General features: G+C 53.7%; 1 protein-coding gene across 1 annotated transcript; it reads right to left on the bottom strand.

The window, feature by feature from the left end:
• Nova2 (NOVA alternative splicing regulator 2) lies at positions 1-21,388 on the bottom strand. Its single transcript, XM_042700293.1, has 4 exons — positions 21,298-21,388; positions 10,609-10,752; positions 4,039-4,205; positions 1-1,522 (listed from the first exon to the last, which is right to left on the bottom strand). Exons 1-4 carry the CDS (start codon positions 21,380-21,382, stop codon positions 404-406), a joined length of 1,515 nt encoding a protein of 504 aa, XP_042556227.1. The 5' UTR covers positions 21,383-21,388; the 3' UTR covers positions 1-403.
• Between the last annotated feature and the right edge of the window lie 832 nt (positions 21,389-22,220).

Genomic DNA, 22,220 nt, shown 5'->3' with positions numbered 1-22,220 from the left:
GTTTTCTATTAAAATGAGCAAAATGCCATATATACAGATATCACACAGACCTGGGCCCTGGGTAGGAGGGTAAGGCCCAGCCAAAGCACAGGGAGGGAGGGAAGGAGGGAGGGAGGGAGGGGGCCAATTCAGAGCTGGGGAGGGGGCTTCTGAGCCCCTTCCCCCAACACCAACTCAAGCCTGCCTATGACTACCGGAGGGGGGAGGGGTGCAGTCAGACCTCCCCCAGCCCCCACCCCGGAGAGCGAGCAGGAGCACCCCAAGCTGAAGGAGCGGAGGAGGAAGAGGAGGAGGAGGAGGAAGAGCGAGAGGAGGAGGAGGAGAAGGAGGGAGGAGGTCCAGGAGGAGGAGGCGCAGGGGGGAGGATGGGGCGGAGGCGCGCGCGCCCCCTCCGCCCCAGGCCTCATCCCACTTTCTGGGGGTTGGAGGCGCGCACCCCCTGCTCGTAGGTGACCCGCTGGCTGATGAGGTATTGAGCGGCTTGTGTGGCCGCGGGGCTGCCCGTGATGGTGACCCTCCGGTTCCGCGTGCCGGGGAGGAACTCGCCCTTCTTGGAGATCTGGATGCGGGCGCCCGTCAGCTCCTGGTACTCCACCAGCGTCTTGCCCCCCTTGCCCAGGATGGCGCCCACTAGGTTCTCGGGGACGGCGATCTCCACCAGCTCCTTGGCGCTCTCGGCCGCCAGCTTCTCCGCCGTCAGGAAGCCCCCGGCGGCCGCCCCGGCGGCGGCGGCGGCGGCGGCGGCCGCGGCCACCAGCGGGCCGCCCCCCGCGCCCGCCGCGGCCCCGGGCCCCGCGCCGCCCAGGTAGCCGTTGGCGGCGGCGGCCAGCGCGAAGGAGCCGAGCGCGCCGGGCGGCGGCGGCGGCGGCGGCGGCGGCGGCGGGGCGGCGCCCGCGGCCGGCCCCGCCCCGGCCTCGCCCGCGTACGACGCCAGCAGGTTGGCGGCGGCGGCGGCGGCGGGGTTGGCGCCCGCGGCCACGGCGGCCAGCACGCCCGACGCGGCGGCCGAGTTGAGCCCCAGCCCCAGCGAGTTGGTGTTGTAGCCGTAGCTGGCCAGCGTGTTGAGCGCCGTGCTGATGGCCAGCAGGTCGGTGCCCGAGAAGGCGGGCAGCGCGGCGGGGAAGGCGCCCACGCCCGCCAGCCCCGCGGGGCCCAGCAGCCCCGACGCCGCGGCGGCCGAGGCGGCGGCGGCGGCCGCGGCGGGCAGCACGTCGGCGGGGCTGGCGTAGGGCGAGCCGGTGGGGTTGGAGTTGGCCACGGGCCCCGCCACGTTGGCGTAGCTGATGTTGAGGCAGCTGCTGCTCTGGGGGTCTTCCTGTACCTTCTGCACGATGGCGCTCACGGCCTTGTGCACCTGCTCGGGCTCGCCGCTGACCGTCACCACGCGCTCCTGCAGGTTGATGCCCTCCGGCTTCTGCGACAGCTGCACCCACGCGCCGGACTGCTCCATCACCGCCTTCACCGTGGCGCCGCCCTTGCCGATGATCAGCCCGGCTGTGCTGTTGGGGACGATCAGCTTGGCCTGCGGAGGGAGGGGGGAGGGCATCAATGTGTGTGTGTGTGGGGGGGGAGATAGAGAGAGGTGGGGTTGGCGCCCGAGGTGATGGGGAGGCTCTTGGAGGGGGGCCGTACACAACCCAAGACCAGGCCCTCGGATAGGCCTTAATGATTGTGGAGGAAGATAGATAGATATATCTACAGTACAGATGTTTTTAGAATAAAAAGAAAAATTTTGAATCTCTACAAAAGCAGCCTGATTGGCAACTAATTTAAAAATAAAATCTGACCTTGCAGCAAAAAAAAAAAAAAAAAAAAGCTAGCTAGCTAGATAGACCAACGGACCTATGCAGGGCACCGGGTGGCTCACGCCTGTAATCCCGGCTACTCAGGAGGCTGAGATCTGAGGATCTCGGTTCCAAGGCAGGAAAGTCTGCAAGTCTGCTAGAAATGGAGCTGTGGCTCAAGTAGTAGACCACTAGGCTTGAATCCAAAAGCTCAGGAATAGTGCTCAGGCCCTGAGTTCAAGCCCCAGTAGCAACACACACACACACAGTAATTGAATTATACAGGGCACTGGTGGCACTAGCCTGTAATCCCAAGCACTCAAGAGGCTGAGATCTGAGGATCACAGTTCCAAGCTAGCTCAGGATGGGAAAGACCAGGAGACTCATCTCCAATTAACCAATGAAAAGCCATAAATTGGAACTGTGGCTCAAGTGGTAAATGCCAACCTTAAGTGAAAAAGCCACAGGACAGTGTCCAGTATATCACTGTACTCACTAATGCTTTTCAAACTCCACTAAACATCTACTATTTTTTTTTTTTTTTTGGTCAATTGTGGGGCTTGAACTCCGGGCCTGAGCGCTGTCCCTCATCTCTTCAGCTCAAGGCTAGTGCTCTACCACTTGAGCCACAGCACCACTTCCGGTTTTCTGAGTGGTTCATTGGAGGTAAGAGTCTCACAGACTTTTCCTTCCCTGGGCTGGCTTTGAACAGTGATCCTCAGATCTCAGCCTCCTGAGTAGTTAGGATTACAGGCATCAGCCACCAGCTCCTGGCTTTGAATCTCACTTTACAAATCAAAGGCCTGGAGAAATCAAGTCACTTGCTTAAGGTCACCCAGGTAGGAACTAACAACAAAGCAGGATGTAATTCGACATCCCATTCCAGAGCCTGAGCCTGTAACTGTGATCTCCTCTGATTCTTTCGAGTCCTCGAGTAATATAAGGCAGAGGCTAAAAGCCTGGTTCTGTGCAGGAGTTCCTGTGGATTAGAGGCAGGCTGTGGAAAGCGACTCAGACACAGATGGCTCTGACCCCATTTCCCTGCAACATACACACACTCTGGATGAACCCTGAGTCCCTTGAGGCCACCATCAAAGTGGAGGGAAGAGGCAACGTCCTCGCTTTCCTGTGAGCTGTGTGTAAACCGTGCCCTGCTCCTGAGACAGGAATTTGGGAGAGGCCGGCCTGGCAGGGAGGGAGGAGCCGGGCCGCTTCAGCACCAAGGACAGCGGCTATGTTCCAGGCCCCACAGGCCCCCTCTGTCTTTTTCGGGGAGCGAGATCTACCCATCCCCGGCCACGTTCTTCCAGGCCTGTCGGCCCACCGTGTCCCTCACGAGCTTAGCGGAACTGAGGTTCTCATCTCTGGGCCCCCAAATGCCAGAGTCTACCTACCGAGACCCTCTCTCTGCGCGCTCAGCATCGAGCGCAGCCGTTTCCGCGCACTCCTTCCCCCTCCCACGACCGGGGAAAGGACCACATCACACATAGGGGCGTTGCCTAGGGACCACCTGCCCCGAGCGAGCGTGTGCGCGCCGTCGTCATGGCAACCGAGGAGGCCCGGGATGCGATTGGCTCGCTCCTTGCCACACCCCTAATGCTACCGCTTCCCCGGGTAACTAAGGCAACCAACAAGATGCTGCCCTCCTCCCCATCCCTCCCTCACTAAGAGAGGGCTGAGTAGGATTGCCCGCCCCCTCTCTCTAATGAAATACTATCTCTACCCTCCCAAAGAGACCGTAATTATGGAGGAGACCACGTATAAATCTTGGAGAGGCTGAGCTGTCGCTGAAGCCACTTCCGGTTGCGTACAGGAAGTGGGAAGCAGGTTGTTCAGAAAGACAATGGGATGAGGTGGAGGGGAGATGAGGAACTTAGGGAATCTCAAGAAACCTGGATGGATCAAGATCTGGACCTGGATGTTCACTATCTGGATGAGACCCACTCCAGGTGGACTGAGTTCTTTCCAGACTGACTGCCTTTTCTTTGGGGGGGGGGGTGTCTAAGATTGGGACTCAAGCTTGCTATCTATCTGGTGCTTGCTTTGACTCACTGTCTGATCGTCTACTACCTGAACCATGCCTCCAACACCTGACTTCCTAATAATAATTAGCAATAAAATCATAACCAGTGGCAGGTATTGGGTGATAGACTCATCATCCCACCACCGAACCCCCATGCAGGCATTTGGGAGGTGAGAGCCCCTCCTGAACCTCACAAGCATTAACAGCAACCCACTCTGTGGCCCAGCTGACCTGCTTGGCTCTGTCGGGATTCATCGTGGTTTGGGGTTGAAGGATGTTGACCACCTCAGGCTTGGTCATTGCTTGAGGGATTTCTCGGACTTTCTCGGCAATAAAGCTGTGCACAGCGTTCAAGGCCTCTGCTGTGCCCTGTACTAGGCACACCCGCTCTGTGGTTCCTGTTGAGCAAGGGAGAGAGAGGGTACACTCATCAGACAGGAATGGGGACATTCCTGAGAGATAAACCCCATTTGGCAGAAGGGGAAACTGAGGCAGGAGTGGACTTGGCTGTTTCGTGGCTGAATGGTTGGTTTGGTCAAGCTGCTGTGAGTGCCCAGGCAGTGATGGGAAGAGAACTGAGAGAATGAATGAATGAGTGAATGAATGAATGGAATCCCTGTTTTATAATCTGCACTTTATCTCCCTCCTCTAAAACAGCCCTAGGGCACAAGAGAATGATGCTTAAGTGCTTAGCGGTGCCCACAGCAGTAATGATTGGGACGACCGGCCTCAGCTGCCTCTTCCTAGTTCTTTCGGGCTCCCCCTAGTTGCTTTGGCAACCATTCACTCACCGTGGCCCTCCCTTCTTCTAGAAGCTGAGTGCTCAGGCCTGTAACGGTTGCCACAGTAACTGGAACCCCCTTATCGGTCTGGCTGGCCTGGTCCTCAGCCCACCCCCAAGGGGGATGAGGGATGAGGCTGGGTTGCCATAGTAACTCCTCAAAGCCTGCAGCGTTGGCCTCTGGGCTTTTGGAGAGGATGGGGAAGGAGTGGGGGATGGGAGAGAGGCTGAGTGCCTGCCTGGACCCACCAGATGGAAGAAGGGCTGAGAGGTGGGGAGAGGGCAGGGGTGTAGGTAGACAGGGGAGAGCAGGACAGGTCAAAGGCAATTCTTGGAGGATGGAGATAGACTGAGAAAGGAGAGGGGGCTTGAGCTGCCTTTGCTCCAGACCCTTCAGGGTCTTAGCTACAGATCTGACCTCTGTGTGTGTGTGTGTTTGTGTGTGTGTGTGTGTGTGTGTGTGTGTGTGTGTGTGTGTGTGTGTCTTGGCAGGACTAGCTAGCTAGATTGCCTTAATTTGTATTTCCTGCGTAAGAGAAAAAGACAAAAAAGTAACAGCTATGAGACTCATGTTTCCTTCAGGGAGGTTTGTGGGGAGGACTGGTGTCCTGGTGACTTTGTTGTATATACTATTTGCAAGGCTGAGCTGGCTGTGAGTTTGAGAGCATGAAAGACTCAAGAAGTAGAGAGGCTGTAGAAGGACATGCAGTTCACTGGCAGTGTGCATGCCGTGTGTGTGTGTATGCGTGTGCACACTTGTGAACAAGGGGCGTTGTCACACCCCTCTGAGGATCCACACTCAATGATGTACAAAGCAGAGATGATAGCTGTGAGACTAGATGGCAGGTTGTGTCAGTGAATGTGTCACAACAAGACAAAGATGACTGTATTGTGATGGCCTGAGTGCGCAGGTTGAGTGTCTGGGTGAGCCTGCGTGTGTGTTCTGTGTGTTCAGTGTAAGTGTACCATCCACCTCCAGAGGGATGCTCTCTGGGTGTGTAAAACATCCTGAATGTGTGCCAACCTTAATGACGGTGTGTCTGGGACACTGGGCAGGGTCATTATCCAGTGAGTGTGGCACACCAGATCTGCAATGTGTCTGGGGGTGGGGGTCCCTGTCTGGGCGCCACCTAAGTAGAGTTGAGGGCCCCCATGTCAGCTTGGACAAGATCCTCACTTTTACACCTCCTCCCCATCTCTGAACAATGGCTAGGTCAGTGCCAAGGGTGAGTCAGCCAGCAGGCTGCCTCTGTCTGGGTGTAAATAGGAAAGGGTGTGGGTCAGGCTGTGGAATGAGGCAGGGTGAGGGAGGGGGGAGTCCTCTCCCCTCCAGGAGATCTGCCTGAAGTGGCCAGGTTCGTCATCTCTGTAGGGACTTGGGACAATCCACTCTTTGTAGTTCTTAACCTGGCAGTCACGGGGGGGGGGGGGGGGGGGGGGGGGGGGGGGGGGAAGGGTGTTTCATTGGGAAGGGAAGTTAAACTAGGGGAACATATCCCATATTAACAGCTGGTGGTTATGTAATGTCAAGCACCAGGCACCACACAGAGCCCTTCAGCCGGGCCCTTCCTGTGTGCTGTGTCTAGTCATGGTAACTAAGAAGTGAGTACCTTAGTCCCCCAATTTACTAAAGATCCAGAAGGTCCCAGTGTTGTCCCAGTTCACTCAGTTAACAGAGAATGATCCGATTTTTGAATCCATCTGTGTGACTTTCAGAGTATGTGCACTTTTTTTTTTCTCTACTTTTTTTTGGTTGGTCATGGGGCTTGGACACTGTCTCTGAGCCTCTTTGTGCTCAATGCTAGCCCTCTACCACTTGAGCCACAGTGCCACTTCTGGCTTTTTGAGTGGTTTATTGAAGATAAGAGTTTCACAGGGAATTTTCTCTCCAGGCTGGCTTTGAACCTCGATCCTCAGATCTCAGCCTCCTGAGTAACTAAGATTACAGGTGTGAGCCACCAATACCCAGTGTTATTTTTTTTTTTCTTGGTTGTGGGGCTTGGGCGCTGTCCCTCAGCTCTTCAGCTCAAGGCAAGCGCTCTACAGCTTGAGCCACAGTGCCACTTCTGGTTTTCTAGTGGTTTTTATTGGAGATAAGAGTCTCACTGACTTTCATGCCCGGGCTGGCTTTGAACCATGATCCTCAGATCTCAGCCTCCTGAGTGGCTAGGATTACAGGCGTGAGCCACTGGCACCCCGGCATTTTTTTTTAAGTTATATTTCAGATAGGATCTCAAATTTTTGCCTGGGGTCAGCCTCCTATTTGTGCCTCCCAATAGCTGGATTACAGGTGGGGATTACCATGTCTGGCTTTTTTTTTTTTTTGTCCATCATGGGGCTTGAACTCTGGGCCTGGGCGCTGTCCCTGAGCTCTTCAGCTCAAGGCTAGCACTCTACCACTAGAGTCACAGCACTACTTCCAGCTTTTTCTGGAAGTAGTGGTGCTGAGGAATTGAACTCAGGGCCTCATGTATGCAAGACAAGCGCTCTACTGAGCCACCTTCGCTGCCCCACCATGTCTGGTTTTATTATCATGTCTCATCTCTTTCTCTTTTCTTCTTCTTCTTCTTCTTTTTTTTTTTGAGTCAAGCTCCCACCCCTCCAGCACTTTCAATTTCAGAAGTTTATTTTTTTGTGCTGGTCCTGGGGCTTGAACTCAGGGCCTCAGTGCTGTCTCTGAGCTTTAATACTCAAGCACAGCTCTATTCTCAGCTTTTTGATGCTTAACTGGAGGTTAGAGCCTCATGGACTTTCCTGCCTGGGCTGGCTTTGAACCATAATCTTCAGATCTTAGCCTCTTGAGTAGCTAAGATTACAGATGTGAGGCACTGGTGCCTGGCTAGGGCTTCATTTTTCATGCAGGGCCTTTTGTTAACTTTGCCTTGGTCCCAATCAAGCCCAGGAAAAGTTAGCAAGGGAAAGAGGTGAGTTGCCAGGCATGGCGGTGCATGCCTATATTCCCAGCCAATGGGAAGGCAACAACAGGCTACTTCTCAGCCTTGGGCTGTGGGACTTCTTGCTGAGAGCCTTTTTCACGTACTGCTGGGGCATCTGCCTATGGCAGCCATTCCTGACCTCCCTGAGGTGAATTTCCTCCATCCTTTGTACTTTGCTGTTCGAAACCTGGCCATTCCAGGTCAGCATTGTTATGGGTTCCATCTCCCTGACTAGGGTGTGAGATCAAATACAGCAAAGCAGGGCTACCTCAGTCACTAGGTCCTCCGTTATGTTTTAGCCCATGCTTAGAACACCCAACACACTTTGAAAACATGTTGACTGAGTGAAAGAGCGTCCAGCTATGTGCAGTGGTTGACACTTGTAATCCAGGCTATTCAGGAGGTGGAGCCTGGGAAGACACTAACTTAGGGTTAAGTGTGGCAAAGTGAGTGAGACCCCATCTCAACCAACAAACCAGTCATGATGGCATGCACCTGGCGTTCCAGCTATATAGGAGGGAGGATCAAGGTGCAAGGCTGGCCCTGGGCAAAAATGCAAGATCCTATTTGGAAAAAGAGTAAAAGAAACAAAAGAGGCTTGCGGGTGTGTGTGTGTGTGTGTGTGTGTGTGTGTGTGTGTGTGTGTGTGTGTGTGTGTGTGTGTGTGTGGACACCTGTCTAGCCAGTAAGAGGCCCCAAGTGCCACTGAACAGAAAGAAAGAAAAAAAAAAAGAGAGGAGGCAGGCAGGCAGGAAGGAAGGGAGGGAAGAAGGGAGGGAGGGAAAGAGGAAGAGGCCAGGCAGGAATGGGGAGAAATGTATCCTGGGGTCCTGTGTTTCCAGGAACCTCCTCCAAAGGCCAGAACAAGGGGGCAGGGAGCGGGCTCCTGCATCTCTGTATTAGGAGTTGGCCCCTGCTGAATGAATCTGGAAGTTCTCTAATGGGGAGTGGGGTGGGGTGTGTGTTGGGGGGTGTTGGTCACTTCTCCAGGGCCCTGTGTCTCAGGCTGGGGAGAGATGGTGGCTCTCACAACGCATCTCTAGAATAAATAAGGACAGCCAGTCCCATCCTCAGCAGCCTGGCCTGTGGGGCGGGCCACTGGGTTGGGAAGGGGATGACACATCTCACGGCACAGAATGTGATCTGGGGACCAGGAGCCAAGTGTCCTCAGATGAGCGTCCCAGGCAGAGGACTTGTCCACCTCGTGTGGACCAAGGGGTGCGGGGAAACTGGGCCAGGGCGGAAGAGAGAGGGAGGAGGTGTCCAGTGGGTCACTGGATTTTTCTGGAAACTCTGCCAGAGCTGCTTAGTGAGATGGGAGGGGGGCAGAGAGAGAGAGAGAGAGAGAGAGAGAGAGAAATGTGTCCTGACCCTGAGCTCCATCTCTGATGTTTGACCTAAAAAAAACTGCAAGGGGAGATTAAGGATGAACTAGAATCATCTGAGGATGGAAGATGCAGTTCACCAGGCCTTTCCTGGATTTCTGGGTGTTTTGTGGGGGGACAGGGGAGGAGGGAAAGACACTGGGAGGAGGGTGTGTAAAGGGGCCTGGGGGGGCGTGGTTAGAGCAGAGCAGCCTTGAACACTGTGTAGTTAAAGAAGAGATGGAGCTTGAGCAGAGGCAGACAAGAGACTAGGTTTACAGGGAGTGGGAAAACTAGCTATGAGAAGCTGAGAAAAGAAGCTGGGGGACTGGACAGCTGGAACGGGGGGGCAGGGGGCGCGGGGAGCACTGCAGGAAAAAGCCAGAAGGCAGATGGTTGGCCCTCAGAGAAAGAGCTTACTAGCCACTGTGAAGTGGCTAAGTGGATGGCAGAACAGAGTTCTGAAAGGAAGAACAAGGTGAGAGTCAGGGGAGGAAAGGAAATGAGGAGGGAGGCTGGGAGATCAGGAAAGGATGGACTGACAGAGGAGGTCAGACAGGACAGACTGGAGGAGGTTATCTAAATAGAAGCAGAAAGTGAGCTGAAGGGGACAGAGATGGGGAGGGAGAAACAAAGGGTGGGAAATGAAGAAACAGAAGGAATGGGGGGGCCAGGGGAGTCTCATCAAGAACGACCCAAGTCGGGCTCCAGTGGCTCTCGCCTATAATCCCTAGCTACTCAGGAGGCTGAGATCTGAGGATCATGGATCAAAGCCAGCCACGGCAGGAAAGTCCATGAGATTCTTATCTCCAACTAATCAGAAAAGCCTAGAAAGTGGAGCTGTGGCTCAAATTGGTAGAGCACTAGCCTGGAGCAAAATAGCTCAGGGACAGAGCCAAGACCCATGAATGACAAAAAAAAAGAAAGAAAGAAAAAAGAGGCTGGGAAGGTGGCTTGGTGGTAGAGCGCTTACCTTACATGCATAAGGCCATGGGTTTGATTCCTCAGCACCACATAAGCAGAAAAAGCCAGAAGTGGTGCTGTGGCTCAAGTGGTAGAGCGCTCGCCTTGAGCTGAAGAGCTGAGGGACAGCGCCCAGGCCCAGAGTTCAGGCCCCACAACCGGACCCAAAAAAAGAAAAAGAGCTGAGGGACAGCGTCCAGGCCCAGAGTTCAGGCTCCATAACTTACAAGAAAAGAAAAGGAAAAAAAGTAAGAAAAAGGCTTGAGGGTATGATTGTTCTCAAGTGTGAGGTCCTGGGTATCACCAAAAATTAAAAAAAAAAAAAAAATCAGACTGAGAGACATCTCGACTGACACAGAGCAAATGAGGTGACAGAGATCCAAAGGAAAGAGCGTGGGGTATGTGTCACGTGGATGGCTGGCCTCCCCAGGCCCCGAGGGACACTCTGACACCTGCCTCCCCTTCCATCGTGGCTCCTCTAACTGACCTGAGGTGGCAGGTGTGTGGGAAGGGACACATCTGCTAGCCTCATGCAAATGAGCTATGAATATGCATCAGTCCCATTGTCTGGCCCTGCCCCCAGCCCCATCTGCTCAGGCCAGGCCCCCTGGGCTGGGGGCAGCTCTGTCCCCTTAGGGGGGAGGGGAGGTTCCTTCCCTCCATTCTCAGGCAGCCTCTTCCTCCTCAGGCAGGGTCCAGATGTGAGGGCAGGAGGAAGAGGGGGAGGCCGGGGGCGGAGACCCAGGCTGGCGCTCACCAGGGTAGAAATCTTTGGACTTGGACAATTTGATAGTGGCTCCCGTCTCCTTCTGCAGCTGCACAATCGTCTGGCCGCCTTTGCCGATGATGGAGCCCGCCGCGTAGCTGGGGATGAGCACCTTCAGGAAGTATTCGCCTTCCTCTGTAGGACATGCAGGGCAGAGGGGAGTCAGTAAGGCACGGGGCAGCTCCGGGGAAGGGTGTGGCAGGGGCAGGCAGATAGGACTATGAAAATTGCTATCAGCAAGAGAATATGATTTTCCTCCATTCATTCATTCATTCAACAAACAGCAAGGAGCCCCCTCTATGCATTTGGAGAAACAGCCAGGACTGAAATAGTAAAAGCTACCTGATTTTGTGAGTAGATAAGGCAAATAAGACCAAAAGAACTTCAGCTTACATAGCTCTGATTTTCTAGAGAGTGAGAGAGAGTCTATTCCATGTCAGATGCAAGTACAAACTAACAAAACACCAAGAGACAGGGAAGGGAGCAAGGGAACATAGACAATCGCAGATGCAGGGGCCAGGGAAACTCTTATAAAATAATGTAACATAAGGCTGGGCACTGGTGGCTCATGCCTGTAATCCTGGCTATTCAAGAGGCTGATGTCTAAGGACTATGGTTCGAAGGGCAGGAAAGTCCATGAGACTTACCTCCAATTCATCACTAACAAAGCCGGAAGTGGAGCTGTGGCTCAAGTGGTAGAGGCCACTGAACCAGGCTTTGAGTTCAAGCCCCAAGACTGGTACAAAAAACAAACAAACAGGGGCTGGGAAGGTGGCTCAGTGATAGAGCGCTTGCCTTGCATGCATGAGGCCCTGGGTTCGATTCCTCAGCACCACATAAGCAAAAAAGAAAAAAGCCGAAAGTGGCACTGTGGCTCAAGTAGTAGAGTGCTAGCCTTGAGCTGAAGAGCTGAGGGACAGCGCCCAGGCCCAGAGTTCAAGCCCCACGACCAGACACAAAAAACAAACAAAAATCCCCACATCATGGACTTCTTGACCCACAACCCTACTTCCAGCTTTTTGCTGGTGAATTGGAGATAAGGCTTTTCTGCCCCAGCTGGCTTCAAATCTTGACCCTTAGACCTCAGTCTTCTGAGTAGCTGGGATTACAGGCATGAGCCATAGGCGACACCAGGCTAAACACACATCATTATTCATCATCTATAGCATCTCATCACGTCAGACTTTGCAAATACCAGTTCTTATTACTTTTATACTGGTTCTGTGAGGGAGGCACTATTAAAATCTCATCCACAAACAAACAAACTTAACAAAACAGAAATCTCTGGCTCCCCACCCATGCCCTCAGACTCCTGAGTAGCTAAGATTGCAGGTATAAACCACCAGTGCCTGGCTTTTATTTTGTTTTTGAGACAGAATCTAACTTTGGGCTAGGCTGCTCTTGAACTTAAGATCCTCCTGCCTCAGTGTCCCAAGCAGCTAAGATTACAAGTATGAGCTTCAACCTTTTCTATTAAGCAAAGGAGAACTATTTTCATCGTCTCACATGAAACCCAATGCACAGAGCAAGTAAAATATTGCTGTTCTAGGGGCCATGGCTGTGACTCCATGGCAGTGTATTTGCTCCACATGCTCCAGACTCTGGGTTCAACTCCCAGTATGTGGCAAAAAAGAAAACAGAACAGCTCCAAGAAAGGGTGCTCAGCCGGTGGCTCAGGCCTGTAATCCTAGCTACTCAGGAGGCTGAGATCTGAGGATCACGGTTCAAAGCCAGCCTGGGCAGGAAAGTCCATGAGAAAAACCCAAGTGGCACTGTGGCTCAAGTGGTAGAGCGCTCGCTTTGAGCTGAAGAGCTGAGGGACAGCGCCCAGGCCCAGAGTTCAAGCCCCACGACTGACCAGAAAAAAAAAAAAAAGGGTGCTCACTGACAATCCCGTCCATCTTAGTATGAAGGTTTTCCAGTGAGATGATGCACACCTGTAATTCCAGCTACTTAGGAGACTAAGGAGTTCAAGCCTAGGTTACATAGCAAGACCCTGTCTCAGAACAACATACAAAAAAAAAAAAAAACAAACCAGGAATATGGATGTAGCTCAGTGGCAGAGTGCTTGCCTTGCATAATACAAGGCCCTGGGTTCAAACCTCATTACCAAATGAATAAACAAAGCTAGGTTTATGCGTTTCATCCTAGCTTCTCAGGAAGTAGAGATCTGAAGATCCTGGTTTGAAGCCAGTCTAGGCAGCCAAATCCAAGAGACTTTCATCTCTCTAATGTACCACCATAAAGCTAGAAGCAGAACTGGCTCAAATGGTAGAGCATCAACCTTGAATAAAAAAGCTAAGTGATGCTGAGTGCCAGTGGCTCACACCTGTAATCCTAGCTACTTAGGAGGCTGAGATCTGAGGATCATGATTTGAAGCCAGCCTGGGCAGGAAAGACCATGAGACTTTTATCTCCACTGAACTACCCCTAAACCAGAAGTGGCGCCGTGGCTCAAAGTGTTAGAACACTAGCCTTAATTAAATGAGCTCAGTGCCCAGGTCCTGAGTTCAAGCCTCACAACCAACAACAAAAACAAAAACAATAGTCAGGCATTGGTGGCTCACACCTGTAATCCCAGTACTCAGAAGGCTGAGATCTGAGGATCACAGCCAGCCTGGGCAGGAAGTCCGTGAGACTCTTATCTCCAATAAACCACTGGAAAACTGGAAGTGGCGCTGTGGCTCAAGCAGTAGAGCACTTGCTTTGAGCTGAAGAGCTCAGGGACAGTGCCCAAGCCCAGAGTTCAAGCCCCACGACCTAAAAAAAAAAAGCCAACTGATTGAGCTGGAGGCAAGGCTCAGTTGGTAGAGTACCAGCCATTAAGCGATGAACATCAGATATCAAGTTCAAGTCCCAGTTTCCCAAGAAAAAAGGAAAGAAAAAAATCCAAGTAAGAGTACGATGCTGAGTTCAAGCCCAAGTACCAGCACAAAATAGATCAACAAATAAATAAGGAGGTTCAGGGTTCCCTGGTAAGTTTAAGATGGAGTATGGCCGAGAGGGGCTGGTGTGGCCTGGTTCGCATGGGGAAGGGTCCCAAATAAAGGGTTTTCCCCCTGAACCCAAGGGCAATCCTCTTAAAATGGCCTAATGGGATCCTTTAAGCCTATTAGGTAATTACGCCAGCCCCCCTGTGCCTTCCCATTGGTCCTCTCACACTGGGATCCCTCCAGGATTGGCCTACATCCCTTTTGCCTTCACCTGTCAGCCTCTCCCACAGACACAGGGGCTCTGGGAGGCTGGGAAAGGCTGGAAGGAATTCTCAGGAATCCTGAGGACACCATTTTGTCTCTCCCCACTTTCACCTTCACTCCCGGTGAACCCTTGAGAATAGAAGTACTCGGTGTCATCTCTGAAATAGGGGTAGTGGGGGACAACTCCCCATTCTCTGCCTCCGCTCTCCTATATGCCCTCAATCAGGAACTGGGAGCCTGAATGCTGTCCCTTCAGCGATACCACTTGAGCCACAGCGCCACTTCTGGCTTTTTCTGTTTATGTGGTGCTGAGGAATCGAACCCAGGGCCTCATGCATACAAGGCAAGCATTCTACCATTGAGCCACCTTCCCAGCCTTGAGTTTTGCTTTTTACCTGGGCTGCCCTAGACCTTGATCCTCTTATTTAGACTTCGTTGCTGAGATGAAAGGTAAGAACCACTATACCTAGCTTTTTATTGGTTCAGATGGGGTCTCATGATGTTTTTTAAAAAATTGGGGGGGGGGGGGGCTGGGAAGGTGTCTCAGTGGTAGTGGTAGAGTGCTTGCCTTGTATGCATGTGGCTCTGCGTTCGATTCCTCAGCACCACATTAAAAAAACTGGAAGTGGTTCTGTGGCTCAAGTGGTAGAGCACTAGCCTTGAGCTGAAGAGCTGAGGGACAGCGCCCAGGCTTACTTAGATCAATCTGCACAACTGTCAAAAAAAAAATAATTGGCCTATGCTGCCATCAAACAGATCCTCAAAATCTCAGCTCCTAAGTAGTTAGCATTATGCCTAGCAACTCAGGAGGCTGAGATCTGAAGATCGCAGTTCAAAGCCAGCATGGGCAGGAAAATTCTGAGACTCTTATCTCCAATTAACCACCAGAAAACCAGAAGTAGCACTGTGGCTCAAAGTGGTGGAGCACTTGCCTTGAGCTGAATAGCTAAAGGACAGTGCCAAGGCCCCAAGTTCAAATCCCATGACCAATAACAACAACAAAATTATTAATAATAATAATAAGTAAAAATAAAGAGAAAGTTTGAAAACAGTATTATTGAAGTTTGAAAGACTTGGTTAAATTTTTTCCCCTACTACACATTAACATGTCAAAATACATTAAGAAAAAAATTTCTGGGGACTGGGAAGGTGGCTCAGTGGTAGAGCACTTGCCTTGCATGCCTGAGGCCCTGGGTTCAATTCCTCAGCACCACATAAGCAAAAAGAAAGAAGCCAGAAGTGGCGCTGTGGCTCAAGTGGTAGAGCGCTAGCCTTGAGCTGAAGAGCTGAGGGACAGAGCCCAGACCCAGAGTTCAGGTCCCACGACCGGACCCAAAAAAAAAAAAAGAAAAGAAAAAAAGTTTTGTTGCCATACCGCCTCAACCCCTCTTTTTATTTCCAGTCCCTGAGCTTGAACTCAGGGCCTGGGCCTGAGCCTCTGTGCTCAAGGCTAGTACTCTCCTACTTGAGCCACAGCACTACTTCCAGCCTTTTCTGTTTATGTGGTATTAAGGAATCGAACCCAGAGCTTCAAGCATGCTAGGCAAGCACTCTACCACTGAGCCACCTTCCCAGCCTCCCAACCTCTCTTGTAGGTGCTTGGTAATCCCTATCTCAGACTAGGCACTGTAGAAAGACAGAATTCTTAGCTCAGACAAAGTGGTTTATATTTGTAATCCCATAGACTTGGGAGGCAGAGGCAGGGAGGATCTGGGTTTGAGGCTAGCCTAGGGGAAAAAGTTATCGGGATCAAGAAGCTAGGTGTGGCAGGTTACACTATGATGCCAGCTACACAGGAGGCTACAGGGTAGCAAAAATGTGAGACTGTATATGAAAAATAACCCAAATCAGAAATGACTGGGTAAATGACTCAAGTGGTAAAGTACCTGCTTAGAAAATGCAAGGCTCTAAGCTCAAAATCCCCAGTATCACCAGAACAACAACAACAACAAAAATCAGGTTTTGGTCCTTTCTAGAATCTACTCCACATCCTTCCTGTTTGCCCCAGGAAAAAGCCAGTCCTGTATTTCCTAGCCTTGCTCCCAGGGCATAGGTGTGACAATCCCCCCCCCCCTGCTAAACTTGGAATCCCAGAAATCACAAACTCTTGAGTCAGTTGAAGCAGCTAGCTTTGAACATTCTCTGCTTGTGAGAAAGCTCTTTCTATGGAAGTAGAGTCTAGATGCCCAAACTTACCCACCTAGCCCCATCTGAACTCCTTTCTTGGGGTGTAGATGGCTCTCTCCTCCCAATGAAACTACAAACAAAAAAGGAAAGGACACACTCCATGCACGTGGTGCACGTGGCCTTGGTGCTACAGTTTCAGCCAAGTCTCCCTGGTGGCTCACACCTGTCATTCTAGCTACTCAGGAGGCTGAGATCTGGAGGATTGAGGTTCAAGGCCAGTCAGAGCAGAAAAGTCATGGAGTCTATCTCCAAAATAACCAGCAAAATGCGTATCAAGGAACTTGAAGGCCCTGAGTTCAAATTTTGATTTTGGTACTACTCCCCTCCCCCCAAAAAATAGAGTCAGAGGTTGCTTTTTGTTTTGGCGGTCTTGGGGCTAGAACTGTAGGCCTGGGCGCTGCTCCAGAGCTCTTCAGCTCAAAGCTAGCGCTCTACCACTTGAATCACAGCGCCACTTCTAGTTTTCTGAGTGGTTAATTGGAGATAAGAGTCTCATGGACGTTCCTGCCTGGGCTGGCTTTGAACCATGACCCTCAGATCTCAGCCTCCTGAGTAGCTAGGATTACAGCTGTGTGCCACCGGCATCCAGCTACAGAGTTTAGTTGAGAGCCAGAGAGCAATACTGAGGATTAAATTCAAGTGATCTATCACAGCAGCCACACCCCCAGCCCTTTTGCTTTTAATTTGTTTTCTGGATGGAATCTCTTACTTTTGCCCTGCCAGCCTCAAACGATGATACTCCTATCTCCACCTCTTGAGTAGCTGGAATTATACATGTGTACCACTGTGCCTGGTCCTTAAGTGGTTTGGGGGATGATAGCACCTGTGCAGGGAATGGAAGCTGTGGTGGGGGCTGGGAATAGCAGAACTGGTGGGATGGTGTGTCCTGTGGAGGGGTAAGGAGGCTGGGCATGAGGCTGGCATTGCCATCAGAAAGAGTGTGGGAGAGGTGGCTGGGGGAAAACCAGAGATGCTGAGGGTGTAGTGGAAGGAGGAGCTGGCTCCTGCAGGCCTGGGATGCCTCAGGTGCAATCCAGACACGGAGGAAGGGACAGGGGTAGGGATCCTGATTGGCTGGCACAAAATGAGTATTACTACATTCTTGGTGGCACTCGCAGGAATGGCAGCAATAGCTCTTATGAAGCACTCACCACCCGCCCAACTGTAAGCTCTATGCCTCACATCCAAGATCTCACATCGCATGCATAGATCCACCCCAACAGGTCAGCCGCCCGCAGTGGTAAATCTTCACATCCCCTTTTTCCAGGCAGGAAACAGGCTCAGAGAGTCCGAGGGTTCTACACCAAGCATCTGATCACGATGAGCTACAAACCTTGAAAGGTTCCATTCTGGGGCTCGTGCCTTGGTGACACTGTGCTTGTGTTAAGGACTGAGAGTGGCTGTTGGGGCTCTTTGGGATGTGAGATGTGTGTGTGTGTGCCTGTATGTGGCTCCTTTTACTGTGCTTTTTCTGTATTTGTGGGGGCACCAGAGGTAGAATATAGACAGGATAATGAGAAGCATTACAATCGTAGCTTCAGAATTATCTTGCGCTGCACGCCGGTGGCTCACACCTGTAATCCTAACTATTCAGGAGGCTGAGATCTAAGATCAAAGTTCAAAACTGTGAGACTCTTATCTACAACAAACCATTCAGAAAACCAGAAGTGGCACTGTGGCTCAAGTAGTAGAGCGCCAGCCTTGAGCTGAAGAACTGAAGGACAGCACCCAGGCCCAGAGTTCAAGCCCCATGACTGACAAAAATAAAGCTGCTCAGGGACAGTGCCCAGGCCTCAAGTTCAAGCCCCAGGACTAGCAAACAAAACAAAACAAAACAAAACACAATAATTATCTTGCTGAGCCAGATAATACATGCCTATAATCCCAGCTTCACTGGGAGACATAGGTAGGAGGATCCAAGGCTGAGGCCAACTCTGAGCAAAATGCATGAGACATCTCTCTGAAAAAATAATGAAAGCAACAGAAGGCTGGACACGTGGCTCAAAGGGAGGCAAGCACTATCTGACTAATAAGCTTGAAGCCATGAGTTCAAATCCCAGGACCACTGATCACACACACACACACACACACACACACACACACACACACACACACACACACACACACACACACACAACACCAGAAAGAGTATTTGTTCTCCAGAGGTTGCTATTACTGTATCACCAGATTTGGAGGGGATCCTTTCATGTCTCTGATATTCACCTGCCTGGAGTTGCCCTCTGACCTCTTCACCCCACTCCTTCTGTCCTGTGTCCCTTTTCTTCTGCCCAATGGTATCTGCCATCAAGGCTGGTATGTGAAAATCAGCCCTAACAACTTCCATCTCTTCTATTTCCTCCCACATGTCCCAGAAGCAAGCAGAAAGGACAACGGTTGAGAAGAAGAACTGCTCCTGTCTGGCCCCACACTACTTCCTGTGAGGCTCTATCCCTGAGCCTCAACACAGGGTTCCTTAGAGTGTTTGCCCATACAACGGAACCAGCCTCCTGGATCTGAACCACACACAGCTCTGTCTATTGGTAGCTGGCTGACCTTGGACAACTTGCTTCACCTCTCTGCGCCTCAGATTTTTCATTGATCAGATGGCCAATGTAACAGAACTGATATAAGGATTTAAATGAGCCATGCAGAGAAGTTCCCATAATACTTTGCACATCGCAGCACCATAAAATGTTAGCCATTATTGCAATTTATTATTATTGTTAAAGTGAGTGTAAAGGCATTCAACAATCATCGTGGTGCCTATTAGTACATTGTCATTGCAGTACTGTTAAGTTCCTGAAGGTCAGAAAAGGCCGGGGTAGGGAGGGGAGGGAGTGGTTGATTCAGTACCCCACCGCCATGATGGTTCATTATTAAAATGAGCTTTCAGTTTTTAAGATCGGAGCCCAGGCCCTTGCCCCAACTTGCCCCTGAGTCTGTCTGTCCATAGAGAATTGTTCCCCTTGCCTCAGTTTCCCCTCAGGGTACCTTGGAGAGGGGACAGGGGAAAGTCTGAGGGAAGATGGTTCCCAGAGGCGCTAGTTTGGCCACTGTGGAAGACAGGCCAATAGATAACACAGAGGGGAGGTGGTCCCGGTGGTCCAGGACTCCCTAAATCCTGCAAGAGATCTCCCTCCTCCCATAGAAGCCATGTGACCTTTGTAAATAGTTTCCTACCCTTGAGCCTTGGTTGTCCTCATCTGTCAAAAAGCAGCTCCCATCATCTCCATTGGAGGGTTGTGTGAGAAATGCCCCCCACTTCTCATAGTAGGTGCCAAGTAGGCGGAGGTGACAGTCATTAGCAGCAGCTCATTGTTACTGCTGCCTGGAGCCCCTTTGGAGCTTTGGAGCACCTCAGTGCCTTTAAGACAAGGGTGGGGGATCCTCCTCCCTTCCAGACTCCTGTCCCAGCAGGAGAGAAGGATAGGCAGGCTGAGCTCAGGCGCCTCCTGGGTCCCCATTCTCTCCAGCACTGGGAATGGCAGTGGGACAGGAAGGAGGGAAGGAAGTCGGCTGGGACATTTTCATGTGTGTGCTGGGGGGTGGAGGGGGTGTAGGAAGAAGGACAGGAAACTCCCTCCCACCCCTCCCCCCCACTTCCCTTTCCTTTGCTTTCCACTGGCCACCTTCACAGGCATCCAAGGGGGAAGGGGTCCCTGATTTCTGTCCCACCTAGCTAGAGGTTGAGGGGGCTGCGATGGGAAGAAGCGAGGGAGCTGTGTTTATCTCCACAGAGGGGGTAGGAACCTGGCCTGCACCCCAACATATCAGAGAAAGAAAGGGTGCACTGGGCCTCAGGCCACCCCTCTCCCATCGGGAGAAAAAGGCCAGAGGAAGTGGAGCTTTTTGGCCAAGGTGACCTAACGGGGGTTGGGGGGGGGAGTTTTTCTGATCTAGGGTCTCCCTCCTCCCCAGGGGCTGGGCTCTGAGGACCCCCAGAGAAGCTCTGCCTCTCCTCTATGACCCCCCCCCCCCCCCCCGCAGCCTGGTTTTTTTGGTATACAGAGTTCCCCAGGTCACACGCAGACCTCATGGTATCACACAGACACACACGTACACACACACACTTGTCACCCATCTCATCTCTTCCATCTCTGGCCACACACACCCAGCCTCTTCATAGCTTGTTACACACCCACACGCTCCACTCCCTGGGTTGTCATGCGTGCAAGCCCCTGCCATTTAGGGTACCTACCCCTGTTATCTACCCTGATGCATTTCATCCCCAATCCCCAGCCTCTGGCTCGTCACACCCCCCTGTGACATCACGGTTGCCCACCTCCAGGTGTCACGCCCAGCCACAGCCTCTCTGGAGTCACACCCACACCCTTTTCTTGTCACCAGCTTTCTCCAGGTCCCCCCAGGCCCTCCCCCTCCACGCCTGTGTCACACACAGGGAACCTCTGTCCCCAACGCACACAGGGCCAGCCTAGTCAGCACTCCCTACACACCCCCTTGCGTGTCACACCCCCCCCTCCTATGCCACCGCCACAGCGGCCTCCCTGGGGTGGCCTGCACACAGCTTTCCTTGTCCCCCCACGGAAGATCTCAGACACAGAACCCGGCTCCTCTCACCTAGCCCTGACTCTTCCACACACAACTCACATGTCCTCTCTGGATCCTGTCAGATCCAGCCTCTCTGTCACACACCCAGCTCTCCCAGGGCCCTTATGGACACACACACACATACACACACACACATGCTCACACACGCACCTGTCCTAGCCACCCACCCGACTTTACACGCCCACCTTTTCCTCCCGGTCACCCAACACACCCACCCAGCCCAGCCCCACGCACGATCCCGCCCAGGGTCCCCCGGGGACAACCTTTGCTCAGGACATCCCCAGGGACGGGAGTGAGGACAGGGGAAGCTCTGGGTCCACAGGCCGCCTCTACTCCCTCCCCTCCCCCCGCCAGGACACGCAAGCTGGGGGAACACCCCAGCCCCGAGAAAGGGTCACGTCACACACCCCTCAAGGACACAGGCACCGGGGGGCCCGGAGTGACCCGAGTCCCCATCCTCGGATCCCCCCACCCCCCACCAAGGACACTTACCACCCCCTCCCCCCCCCAGCCCCTCTGATTCAAACAAAGCTCTAGGCCCCGGGGCCTGCGGCGGGCGACGAGAGGAGAGGGTCCCGACCCCAGCTCCCCCGCTCCCCCCACCGGCTCCGGGAGGGGGGCGCCCCTCCTCTCCCCCATCCAGAGCTCTTGCACCTGCCAGGGCTGTGGGGGGGGGTGGAGGAAGGCGAGCCCCCCCCAGCCTCCCCTCGCGGGGCGCCTCCCTCACCTCCCGTGTTGCTGCGCTTGGTACAGACCACCTCGGGGGGCGTCTCGAGGGGCCGCTTGCGGGAATCCGGGGCCTCGGGCTCCATGGGGGGGGCCTGGGGCGGCGGCTGCTGCTGCGGCGGCTGCGGCGGCGGCGGCGGCTGCTGTGGCGGCGGCGACGGCTGCTGGGGAGGCTGGGGCTGCGGCGGCGGCGGCGGGGGCGGCGGCGGCTGCGGGGCCGCGGAGGCCGTGAAGAGGCCGTGCACCGCGCCGGCGGCCATCATCCTCATGGTGGGGGGGGGCGGGGAGGGGGAGGGGAGGAGGGGGAGGGGGCGGCGAAGGGGGAGGGGGACCCCGCGATGGGGGGGGGGAGCCCGGCTCCGGCTGTGGGAAGGGGGGGTGCTGACAGAGCCCAGAGAGCGGACGCGAGCCGGGTGGGGAGAGGGTGAGAGGGGGGGGGTCTCGGATGGAGCCCCCCCACACACGTACCCCAGAGAACAGAGAGGTGGGGTCTCTCTCAAGATCTGAGTGGTCAGGGGACGGGACCTCCCCCCTTTCTTTGGTCCCTAGGGAGGAGGGCCGAGCCCCCCCCTCCCCCCCGCCCAGGCCCTGCTCGGGGCGGGGGGCTGGAGATGAGAGGAGGAAGAGGAGGAGGAGGAGCAGGCGGCCGCTAGTGGGGGCCCGGGGGGCAGCGGCGGGCACGGGCGGCAGCGGCGACAAGGCTGGCGGTGGCGGCTGGCCCGAGCATCTTCTTCCCGGAGGCTCCCACAGCGGCCTGGCCCCGCCCACCCGCCGGGGCCCCGCCCATGTCAGGCGAGGCCACGCCCTCTCCGCGCTCCCATTGGTCCATCTTTGAAGCCTGGGCCGCGTCCCTCCGAGTTGGCCACGCCCCTCCCGGAGTTGAGGAGAAGGGACCCGAGCTCTAGGCATCCACCCTGAGGACCA

Source organism: Dipodomys spectabilis, unplaced genomic scaffold (assembly GCF_019054845.1).
Source record: "Dipodomys spectabilis isolate Male_0828 unplaced genomic scaffold, ASM1905484v1 ptg000266l, whole genome shotgun sequence".
Taxonomy (NCBI): Eukaryota; Metazoa; Chordata; class Mammalia; order Rodentia; family Heteromyidae; genus Dipodomys; species Dipodomys spectabilis.
This window is presented reverse-complemented; position numbering and strand designations above follow the sequence as displayed.